This window comes from Chiloscyllium plagiosum, chromosome 35, assembly GCF_004010195.1.
Source record: "Chiloscyllium plagiosum isolate BGI_BamShark_2017 chromosome 35, ASM401019v2, whole genome shotgun sequence".
Taxonomy (NCBI): domain Eukaryota; kingdom Metazoa; phylum Chordata; class Chondrichthyes; order Orectolobiformes; family Hemiscylliidae; genus Chiloscyllium; species Chiloscyllium plagiosum.
The window spans coordinates 39,646,653-39,658,744 of record NC_057744.1 but is presented as its reverse complement, the minus strand read 5'-3'; the positions used below and the strand labels follow the sequence as shown (position 1 = coordinate 39,658,744).

Below are 12,092 nucleotides of genomic sequence, written 5' to 3'. Positions count from 1 at the left end.
TGTATGCGGATCGTTAGCTGTCTTCCTGTTTGTCCTATGTAGTGTTTTGTGCAGTCCTTGCATGGGATTTTGTACACTACATTAGTTTTGCTCATGCTGGGTATCGGGTCCTTCGTTCTGGTGAGTTGTTGTCTGAGTGTGGCTGTTGGTTTGTGTGGTTGGCAGGGACAGGCCACTATAAATGCCGGAGGAAACACCACAGAAGCGCTTCACAGGAGGCTCCCAAGCACTGAGGATGTCACCTAGACAGGGGACGAAACATTTGCAACAAAAACTTCCAGCTCGGCGAACAGAACCACAGCAACGAGCACCCGAGCTACAAATCTTCTCACAAACTTTGAGCAAACACTTTTATTGACTGACAGATAATTGTCTCTGCCAGGATATTTCTATTAGTTGGGTTTTTGAGCATGCAGTTTTGCCATTTTTAAAGTTTTAAATGAGAATCTGACCATTAATAGGAATTATAGCTTGAAAAACAGATTTCCCCATTCACATTCCCAAATTAGCACTCATTCCTCATCATACTCTGTGCTTTCTCAGCTACATTTCTCAACAATACAATATTCTGGATTGTTTTATGTCTTTTTTCATGTCTAGGGTCGACTCCTGCTGCAATATGCTTTTTGCATACGTCTGTCCCCAGCTCTGACAGTTCCAGCAGTAACACCAAAACCTGATTCTATGGTCACCTTGTTATCACTGACTCCTAAAGGTTCCTGTACTGACTTATGAGATTCACTTATACCTGGTATCTGTGTATACTTTCTCATTGAACATGGTGAGAAAATTCTCCTGACTGTACTTTAATGACACCTTGCCCCATTCTGTCCTTTACACGATTGTTGTGCGAGTCTGAATGCAAAAAGTAAAGGCCCCATTGCAATTTCTTTCAAACTTGTACCATTGCTTGGCCAATATGCTATACTGAGCATTGTAATGACACCTTTTGATTGCACCATTTGTTTGTTTCTTGTCTCTAAGTCAAATCAATTCTGAACTTAACCCCTCCTCGACATGCTTTTTCTCTATTTTCACATTTGCTTCTATTTCATTTCACTTTTCTTAATGGGCTTAACTTTGTATTTTATAGTCTTAGAATTAGAAATATTATTTGTTCTTGAATAAGAGGGGCTAAGACAATACTTTTCCATTGGGATTAATCCGATCTCCCCTGAGTAATGTAATATCGGATATTTGCTATTTTGGTTCCAGACTGCACTATTGGACACGAGAGAAAGAAAATGAGAAAAACTGGTATTGAAACAGATCCCATGCCTTCCCCCATTCCAGGGACACTTACTGCTGGTGCTTGAACATTGAGTTGTAGCTTCTTTTTTGGACCAGGTTTGGGTTTTGGAGTCTTTCCTGCAACTCTGTCCTTATGCCGTCGACTGGATATATGCTAAAGACAGGAAAAAAGTTCTTGATTTTTTTAGCAGTAAAACATCAGGTCATAAAATCCATCTTTGCAAAAATTGAGCTCTCTTCACTCACTGTTACCCCAAATATCACCTGCCAAATCTTTGCTCTTTCACAACCACCACATTCTAAACTCTCTGAAACACCCTCCCTCCAGGTATAAGCAACTGGGCATGGGACATGTCTGGGCAGTAGTTGTGAAACAGGTGCAAGGAATAATTGTGGGACAGATACAAGTACAAACAGGCCTCTGAGGCAGATACAGCCAGGAGGGTGGGGCATGCAAATAGGGAACATTGGGGAAAACACAGGTGGAGCATGTGGAGGAGGTATAGGTAAGTAGTGTGGAGCAAATATGTGTGGCAAGAGTGGGGAAGATGCAAGTAATGAGGATGAGGACTGTACAGCAAGTGCAGACAGAGATGGTGGGGAAAGTACAGGTGGAGCATTTGTCCTTCCAATGCTACTTCCTTCCTTCTTCTCCCTCCACCCCAATTTTTAAGAAAGATTTTTGTTACTGTTGCACAGCCCCAGTTTTGGCTGTTTGTTGGTTATGTGATTTTTCTTAAAAACATGACATGAAGATGCCAATGTTGGACTGGAGTGGACAACATCAAAAATCAATTAACACCAGGTTTTGGTCCAACAGATTTATTTGAAATTGCAAGCTTTCGGAGCTGTGCATGGTATAATAGAGAGGTAGAAAACACAATATTTATAAGCAAAGCTAGCTTTAAAAATGCAAACTCCATATTCCTTTGTCCCTAGGTAATGAAAGGTTTTATCAATGTACAAGGGGTGATATCTCAGTTAAGACAACGCAGTCTGCACATGTGATCCCGCTTGGACTCTATATATTTCAAACTAAGGTCTGTTTTTTGACAGAAAATAATCTAAAATGAAATAATCCCCACAGCGCGTGTGTGGTTGTGTGAGAGTGTGAGCGTATGTGCGAGATAGAGAGAATGTGTATGCAAATGTGAGAAGTGTGCACACGTGAGAGAGTGTGTGTGAGCATATGCTGACATCAGCATGTGTGAGTGCATGCATTTGAGTGTGAGTATATATGCGAATGTGCATATGTAGGAGAGGGTCTGTATAATTTGGGAATCTCTATATGGGAGTATATAGTGTGGTTGGGTTACCTGTAGCGAGATATGAACCCAACGTCACGGTTGAGACTATTGCCATGGTTATGGAACTTAGCTATTAGCTCTGCTCAGCAATTTTGCATTGTTGCATATCTCAAAGTCTGCCTTAAGGTAGATGACATTGGCCAAGTCACATGAGTACTTGCTGTGTATATGTTGGGTGGGATTCCCGTGTGCAATGGTAGTATCATGTCCTGCAGAGGTTGCCATGGCAGCATTGTGTGGTGTTTTGGTCGATGTTGACTAAAGGCTGGGTAGTTTGTTGTGAACAAGGTTTGGCAGTTTTCTGAAGGCGAGAAGTGGAGGCGTAGGGAAGGTCGTGACAAGGTATTCATTGTCATTGATGCGTTAAAGGTGCAAAGAACATAGTGAAGTTCCTCTGCTCCTGGGGAGTACTGGATGATGAAGCGTACCCTATCGGTTGTATCCCATGTATGCATTGAGGAGGTCATTATGGTTTTTCACTGTGGCACAATGGAATTGGTGATCGATGAGCTGAGCACAATATCTTGTTCACGTGAGTGCATTCTTCAACAACTTCAGGTGTCCATCACATTCCTCCTCATCCAAGCAGATCTTGTGTATGTGTAGGGCTTCTCTGTAGGGGGTGGCTGTTTTAAATTTAGAGTGGAAGCTGGTGATGTGTAGCATTGTGAGGTTATCTGTATGTTTGCAGTAGAGTGCGGTGCTGAGGTGTCCTACTTTGATGGAGATGCATGTGTCCAAGAAGGAGACTGATTCTAAAAAGTAGTCCATGGTAAGTCTGATAGTGGGGTGAAACTTGTTGATCTCACTGTGTAGTTGTTTCAGTGATTCCTCGCCATAATACCAACAGAAGAAATTGTCATCAATGTTTCCGGTGGATAGTGCTGGTTAGAAGTTCTGTGTGGGATGAAGAAGTCTTGTTTAATCTTGTGCATGAACATGTTGGCATATTGGGGTGCAAATCTGGTCCCTGTAGTCGTTCCATGTGTCTGAATGAAGAAGTCTCTCTCTCTCTCGCTCTCCCCTTCTCTCTCCCATACACAGCAGTCTACCTTCTTACTAATTAAACAAGAGTGCTAGTTTTAAAGTTAAGATTTTGCTTTTAAATACTGTGTCTTTATAATTTGGAGATGCCGGTGTTGGACTGGGGTGTACAAAGTTAAAAATCATGCACACCAGGTTTTAGTCTAACAGGCTTAATTTGAAGCACTAGCTTTCAGAGCACTGCTCCTCCATATCCACCTGATGATGGAATGGTGCTCCGAAAGCTGGTACTTCCAATTAAACCTGTTGGACTATAACCTGGTGTAGTGTATTTATATCTCTTTATCATCTGAGGAAGAAGTGGAGCTCCGAAAGCTTGCAATTCCAAATAAACTTGTTGGACGATAACTTGATGTCATCTGATTTTTTTTTACCTTTCTTAAAAACAGCTCAGTTCTTTCATATGACCAGCCCATGGCCTGCTCCTCAGCTCAGCTGAAGTAATCATCCACTGGTCCAGTCAGTGGGTTGTGGAAGAGATGTTAATTCCCAACCGACTGCCTCTCCTTCGTGGCTAAGCTCATGCCTGGGTGTTTTTAGCAAGGAAGCACATGGTGTCTACCAGCAACCTTAAAGCTTTTACACAGATAGAGGTGGACTCTGTGGGAGCTAACACAATTTTCCTTTGTCATTTTCTTTTAGGTTTTGGTTTTTGTTGCTCTGCCAATGCTGGCTCATTGCATGCTTGGTTTAATTTACAGTTGGAGTTTGTAAATAAGGTTGATATCCTCCTCAAATCTAGTGTTGGCTTCTGATGAAAGAACTAGAAGGAAAAGGTGGAAACTGATGTCTGTATTATGCTGTAGGTTTACAACAAAAACTTTGTATATCTTTGAAAGTCTTTTGCTTCCTAATTTAATACGCATAATATATGGAGCATACTTTGTATCTGCCTTTGCAATACAATAGTCTACCCAAGTCAAGGGTACTGTGTTCACCCACTCTTCTGAATGTGTGGCTTCCTCCATTGAGAGACTGATGCTTGTCATACAGAGCTATAGGCAGCAGTTCAGATCCTTTAGGGATGGGATTTATGTGTATTTGAAACAGCATGGCCTAATGAAGGACAGGAATGAGGAGGGTGTGCCAAGCAGGCTAAGATAAAAGGTAGGGAGGGGCGTTGGGAATGCAAGAGGTGGAAGGAGGTTAAGGTGAGGGTGATAGGCCGGAGAGAGGGTGGGGGCGGAGAGGTCAGGAAGAAGATTGCAGGTCAAGAAGGCAGTGCTGAGTCCGAGGATTGGGACTGAGATAAGGTGTGGGGGAGGGGAAATGAGGAAGCTGGAGATATTTGCATTCATGCCTTGTGGTTGGAGGGTTCCTAGGCGGAAGATGAGGCGTTCTTCCTCGAGGCGTCGTGTTGCCATGGTCTGGTGATGGAGGAGACCAAGGACCTGCATGTCCTTGGCTGAGTGGGAGGGGGAGTTAAAGTGTTCAGCCACGGGGCGATTGGGTTGGTTGGTCCGGGTGTCCGGGTGTCTCTGAAATGTTCCGCAAGCAGGCGGCCTGTCTCCCGAATTAGAGGAGGCCACAGCGGGTGAGTAAACTTTGATTGACTTTATTGAAAAAGCTGAGTGTTCTGGACAGAACAGGTGAGGAGGAACAGTTCCCATGGGTGCACGGATCAAGAACAACAGGGCACCAGAGATACCATAATCAGTAATGTAACAATGTGGGCGGCGCGGTGGCACAGTGGTTAGTACTGCTGCCTCACAGCGCCAGAGATTAGATTAGATTACTTACAAGATTAGATTACTTACAATGTGGAAACAGGCCCTTCGGCCCAACAAGTCCACACCGACCCGCGCAACCCACCCATACCCCTAACCTAACACTACGGGCAATTTAGCATGGCCAATTCACCTGACCCAGGTTCAATTCGCACCTCAGGCAACTGACTGTCTGGAGTTTGCACATTCTCCCCGTGTCTGCATAGGTTTCCTCCGGGTGCTCTGGTTTCCTCCCACCGTCCAAAAATGCGCAGGTTAGGTGAATTGGCCACACTAAATTGCCCGTAGTGTTAGGTGCAGGGGTAAATGTAGGGGAATGAGTCTGGGTGGGTGCGCTTTGGGGGGTCAGTGTAGACTTGTTGGGCCGAAGGGCCTGTTTCCACACTGTAAGTAATCTAATCTATGACCTCCTCAGGAGACAGACACGGCATGGTACATAGAACATAGAACATAGAAGAATACAGCGCAGTACAGGCCCTTTGGCCCTCGATGTTGCGCCGATCCAAGCCCACCTAACCTATACTAACCCACTATCCTCCATATACCTATCCAATGGTACTTTGGGGAAACCGAGCAAAGGCTACGACAACGGATGAATGGGCACCACACAACAATCAACAGACAGGAGGGTTTCCTCTCAGTTGGGGAACACTTCAGTGGTCCAGGACATTCACCCTCGGACCTTCGGGTGACCATCCTCCAAGGTGGACTTCGGGACAGGCAGCACAGGAAAGTGGCCGAGCAGAGGCTGATAGCTAAGTTAAATAGCTAAGCATCCCTCCTGTCTGTTGATTGTTGTGCGGTGCCCATTCATCCGTTGTCGTAGCCTTTGCTCGGTTTCCCCAATGTACCAGGCCTACGTTGCATGCAAGGATGCCCAGATCTCACTTTTTAGATTAGAATCAATCTAAACATCATGGCATAGTCAGAGAACACAGGGGGCTAACACCTTCAACATATTGTCTAGCTATCACCATTGTTAACAGCTAACCCGAGAATGCAACTTTAAAAAAAGGGTTTTGTGATTTACACATGAAAGAAGTGAAACTATCACTGTATTCTAACAGATGAAAGGCTTAACAGACAATCAATTCTTCAATGTATAATTTCAGTTACATCACACTGCAAATTTTTGCTATAAATTCTGTGTTATGATCGAGTCCTCCAATATCACCTGATGAAGGAGCATCGCTCCGAAAGCTAGTGTGCTTCCAATTAAACCTGTTGGACTATAACCTGGTGTTGTGTGATTTTTCACTTTGTACACCCCAGTCCAACACCGGCATCTCCAAATCATTAGTAGGAAGGATTAGCAAAACTCCAAAAGCATTCTACGATTATGGGGGATCACACGAGAATGATCAGAGAAAGGACAGGGCCGATCAGAGATAACGGAGCGAATTTGTGCCTGGAGTCGGAAGAGGTAGAGGAGGCCCTAAAATGAGTTTTCTGAATCAGTATTCACTACAGAGATGGACTTTGTTAATAGTGAGAACACCAGGGCCAGGTTAACAGGTTGAACAGATTGATATTAAGAAGGTAGATGTGATAGAAATTCTGGGAAGCATCAAGATAAGTCCCCAGGGCTGGACCAGGTTTATCCAAGGTTACTACAGGACATGAGAAATGGGGACCCACGGCGCCTCTGGCAATGATCTTTGCATCCTCACTGTCCACTGGAGTAGTCCCAGATGATTGAATGTTGTTCCTCTGTTCAAGAAAGGGAATAGGGAAATCCGTGGGAATTATAGACCAGTTCGTCTTATGTCTGTGGTAAGTAAGGTCCTGGAAAGGATTCTGAGAGATAGGATTTATGGTTATTTGGAGAAATATAGTTTGAAATATAGTCATGCCTCACAAACCTTACTGAGTTATTTGAGAATGTAACAAGACAATTTGATGAAGGTTGAGCAGTGGATGTGGTATATATGGATTTCAGTCAGACATTTGATAAGGTATCCCACAGTAAGTTCATTCAGAAAGTTACGAGGTATGGGATACAAGGAATTTTGGCTAGCTGAAAGAAGACAGTGAGTGGCAGAGGATGGAAAGCATTCTGCCTGGAAGTCAGTGACAAGTGGTGTCCGGCAGGGATCTGTCCTTAGGCCTCTGCTCTTTGTAGTTTTTATAAATGACTTGGATGAAGAAGTGGAGGGGTGGGTTAGTAACTTTGTCGATGACACAAAGGTCAGTGGTGTTGTAGATAGTGTCGAGAGCTGTTGCAGGCTACAACAAGACATTGACAGGATGCTGAGCTGGGCTCAGAAGTGGCAGATGGATTTCAACTTGGACATATATGAAGTGATTCATTTTGGAAGGTTAGATTTGAATGCTGTATGCAGAGTTAAAGACCGGATTCTTAGCAGTGTGGAGGAACAACGGGATCTTGGGGCTCATGTAAATAGATCTCTCAAAGTTGCAACCCAAGTTGACAGAGTTGTTAAGAAGGCATATGCTGTTTTGGCTTCCATTAACAGGAGGATTTGAGTTTAAGAGTGCGAAGTTTTGCAGCAGCTCTATAAAACCCTGGTTAGACCACACTTGGAATATTGTGTCCAGTACTGGTCTCCTCATTTTGGAAGGATGTAGAGGCTTTAGAGAGGGCGATGAGGAAACATACCAGGATGCTGCCTGATTGGAGAGCTTGTTTTATAAGAGGTTGAGTGAGCTAGGGCTTTTCACACTGAAGAGAAGAAGGAAGAGAGGTGACTTGATCGAAGGGTACAAAGTAATGAGAGGCATACATAGAGTAGATAAGCCAGAGATTCTTCCCTAGGGCAGAAATGGCTGTCATGGGGGATCATAATTTTAAGGTGATTGGAGGAAGGTATGGGGGAGATGTCTGAGGTGGTTTCTTTATGCAGACAGTGATGGGTGCATGGAATGCACTGCCAGAGGTGGATGGCAGTCATTTGAGGGGTGTGTAAGTTAGGTTGATTTTAGATTACGATAAATGCTTGGCACAAGCATCTATGTTCTGTACAGTGGAGAAGGCAATGGAGTGCCATGAGGTGTATTGATCATTTGCAGGGCAAGCACAGACAGATACAATGGACTGAACAGCCTCCCTCTGTGCTGTAACTATTTTATAATCCTGTGATGACAGCTTTAGGATGAAGCCTCCGTCAATACAACAGTGAGAGAGTCAACATGGATTAAATCTCTGCAGCAGGAATTGACAGAGCCATGTTGTGATTTATGAGCAAATGAAGCTGATAATGAGTGTACACAGGGCTGTCAGAGAGAAGGGGCAGTAAAATCGACGTTTCGGGCAAAAGACCTTCATCATCCTGTATTCCTGGTGCCGAAATGTCGATTTTACTGCTCCTCGGATGCTGCCTGAATTGCTGTGCTTTTCCAGCACCACTCTAATCTAGAATCTGGTTTCCAGCATCTGCAGTCCTTGTTTTTACCACCCTGCCAGAGAGAAGCATAACGCCCTAATTGTCTCCACTTAAACTTGCCACAAGAATGCTGGTGGTCACTCAATAGAATTCCCTCCCCTCAAGAGTTTTGAAGAAAAGTCTTTGGAACTGTCAAGTTGACTCTGCTTTCTGTCCACAAATGCTTTCAGACCTGCTGGGTTTCTCCAGGAATTTCAGTTTCTTTTCTGTTTCTTTTTCAGAAACCCCTCCTGTGTTGGGAGCAATGAATTGTGGGAATAAATGTATATTTTACAGAACTATCAGTTCCCGTAGCAACAGAAGTTAGTGAAAAAAACATGCTTGATGAGCTACATAAGATTATGGTGAAAGGGTATCTATAATGAAGCTGCTATTATTCTGTCAGAACAAATATCATTTGAAAGAAGTGAAGTTATTAGGAGGTAACTGCTGGATAAATTAGACACAACATTTCGGTAGTTATTGATTAGATTTTCAGCTAAACTTGCTCTGACCTGGTTTTAGACACTATTGTATTTGACATTTTAGTTTTGAGAAACCTTGAACCACAATCTTCTTTTAGTGAGGGTGTCTTACACCCAATTATTGATGAGCACAATCCTGGGGCTGCTCCTCACTGATCAATTTCTTCTCCAGCTCCAAGCCTCTCCCATTACACTTGTGTCTAGTCTTTCACAGCCCCATATCTGATCAAAATTTAAAAAAAAACTGCAGATGCTGTAAATCAGAATCAAAAACAGAAATTGCTGGGTAAATCTCAGCAAGCCTAACAGCATCTGTGGAGAGAAATCAGATTTAACGTTTGAATGGTCACTCAACCTAAAACGTTAACTATGATTTCTTCCCACAGATGCTGCCAGGCCTGAGCTTTTTCCAGCAATTTATGTTGTCATTCTATACCTGATTAGACTCAGTTTTGGAATGAGGATAAATCAGATCAGTTTGCACCTGCTTTAGTTGCATTTCTGAGTTAACACAAACGTCGCACAATCGACAGTGGAAAATCCTATCCTGTAATCTGCGCCAGGGCTTTGTTTGACCATGGGTTTGGAAATGTGGCTTTGGATAAACCTTTATAGGACCAAAACCTTTCTGAACTGCCAACATGGTCTTGTGCTTAGTGCCTGAAATAAAGAGAGAAAGTATTTATTCTTCAATTCTTTAAAACATCATCCATTCAAGCATCACTCATTTAATTCCTATTTTGATAGTTGCTGATTCTTACCAGTCTTATTCACTAATAATTGGAAATAACCACATGTTTGGCAAAGTGTTTTGTTATGGGGTTGTCACAGCTAAACAGTTACCCAGAGTGACAGATGAGGGGTAGGATTTTGAGAATTTATACCAAGACTAAGAGATTGGCCCCATTGCCCTTGCCATCAACATTGCTGACCCCATTACCCCAAAGCCACTTGGCACACCAGCCTCATTCCTAAAGGGCTTATGCCCGAAACGTCGATTCTCCTGCTCCTCGGATGCTGCCTGGCCTGCTGTGTTTTTCCAGCACCACATTTTTCAACCCCATTACCCAAAAGTCAATCTTGCTATCGACTTAAGAACATCACAGAGCATTACTTGCTGAAGGACATTTGCTGCAACTTTTAATATTTGAACCAAGACCCATAGGAGATGGAGAGACATTTCTGAAAGTAAGCAGTCACTTACCTTTGTTGTGAGCTTGCAGTTGGGATAGTGAGTTCAGGCCTACTTTGCAGAGTGAACAATATTGCAGTTTCATTGCTGTCTCCTCGTCAGACTCCTTGTTAACCATTCTGGCATCAACTGTTGTCACTCCGTCCACCCCGGAAGCTCCAGTCGATATAGTTGCAGGAGCCAATGTACTGTCAGTTGATGCAGTGAGGATAGCAGATGGTTGAAGCTCAGGAGTGAGCAATGGGGAAATAGACCAAAGAGTTTCTGAGGGAACTCCAGTAGAGACAATCTCTACATGATCTTCTGTTGAAAAAAAGAGCAACATATTGTGAGGAAAGCATGAAACAGGCTGATGTGGTCAAACAGGCTGATGTTAAGAAGGAGGATGTGCTGAAAAGTTTGAAAAACATAAGGATGGATAGGTCCCCTGGGCCAGAAAATGAGGGAAGAGATTGCTGCACTTTTGGCAATGATCTTTGCATTCTCACTGTCCACTGGAGTAGTACCAAATGATTGGAGGGTGTCAAATGTTATTCCTTTGTTCAATAAGGGGAATAGGGATAATCCGGGGAATTACAGACCAGTCAATCTTATATTTGCGGTGGGCAAATTATTGGAGAGGATTCTGAGAAACAGGAATAATAATTATGGCTGGATTAGAAATAGCAAACATGGCTTTCTGGAGGGCAAGTCATGCCTCACAAGCTTTATTGATTTTTTTGAGGATGTGACATTGTGAAGGTTGAGCAGTAGATGTGGTGTACATGGATGTTAGCAAGACATTTCATAAGGTTCCCCATGGTAAGATCATCCAGAAAGTAAAGAGGCATGGGATACAGGGAAATTTGGCTGTCTGGATGCAAAATTTGCTGCCCCATAGGAGACTGTGTGTGGTAGTAGATAGAAAGTATTCAGCCTGGAGCTCGATGACCAGCGGTGATCCACAAGACTCTCTTCTGGGACCTCTGTGGGAAGCTAGAAAAGTGATTGCTGGGCCTCTTGCCGAGATATTTGTATCAATAGTCACAGGTGAGGTGCCGGAAGAGTGGAGGTTGGCAAACGTGGTGCCACTGTTTAAGAAGGGTGGTAAGGACAAGCCAGGGAACTATAGACCAGCGAGCCTGACATCGGTGGTGGGCAAGTTGTTGGAGGTACATCCTGTCCCTCAGGATTCCATCTATTTGGAAAGGCAAGGACTGATTCGGGACAGTCAATACGGCTTTGTGTGTGGGAAATCATTTCTCTCAAACTTGATTGAGCTTTTTGATGAAGTAACAAAGAAGATTGATGAGGGCAGAGCAGTAAATCTGATCTATATGGACTTCAGTAAGGCGTTTGACAAGGTTCTCCATGGGAGAGTGATTAGCAAGGTTAGATCTCATGGAATACAGGGAGAACTAGCCATTTGGATACAGAACTGGCTCAAAGGTTGAAGACAGAGGGTGGTGGTGGAGGGTAGTTTTTCAGGCTGGAGGCCTGTGACCAGTGGAGTGCCACAAGGATTGGTGCTGCGCCCTCTACTTTGTCATTTACATAAATGATTTGGATGTGAGCATAAGAGGTACAGTTAGTAAGTTTGCAGATGACACCAAAACTGGAGGTGTAGTGGATAGCGAAGAGAGTTACCTCAGATTACAACAGGATCTGGACCAGATGGGTCAATGGGCTGAGAAGTGGCAGATGGAGTTTAATTCAGATAAATG

General features: G+C 43.6%; 1 protein-coding gene across 1 annotated transcript in view; it reads right to left on the bottom strand.

Moving 5' to 3' along the window:
* Positions 1-12,092, bottom strand: part of LOC122540532 (zinc finger protein 385D-like) — a 75,268-nt gene that overhangs the window by 3,066 nt on the left and 60,110 nt on the right. Inside the window, exons 5-7 of the mRNA XM_043676396.1 lie at positions 10,402-10,692; positions 9,682-9,857; positions 1,304-1,405 (exon numbers count right to left, since the gene is read on the bottom strand). Of these exons, the coding sequence (XP_043532331.1) occupies positions 1,304-1,405; positions 9,682-9,857; positions 10,402-10,692 (569 nt within the window). The remainder of the gene's footprint in view (positions 1-1,303; positions 1,406-9,681; positions 9,858-10,401; positions 10,693-12,092) is intronic.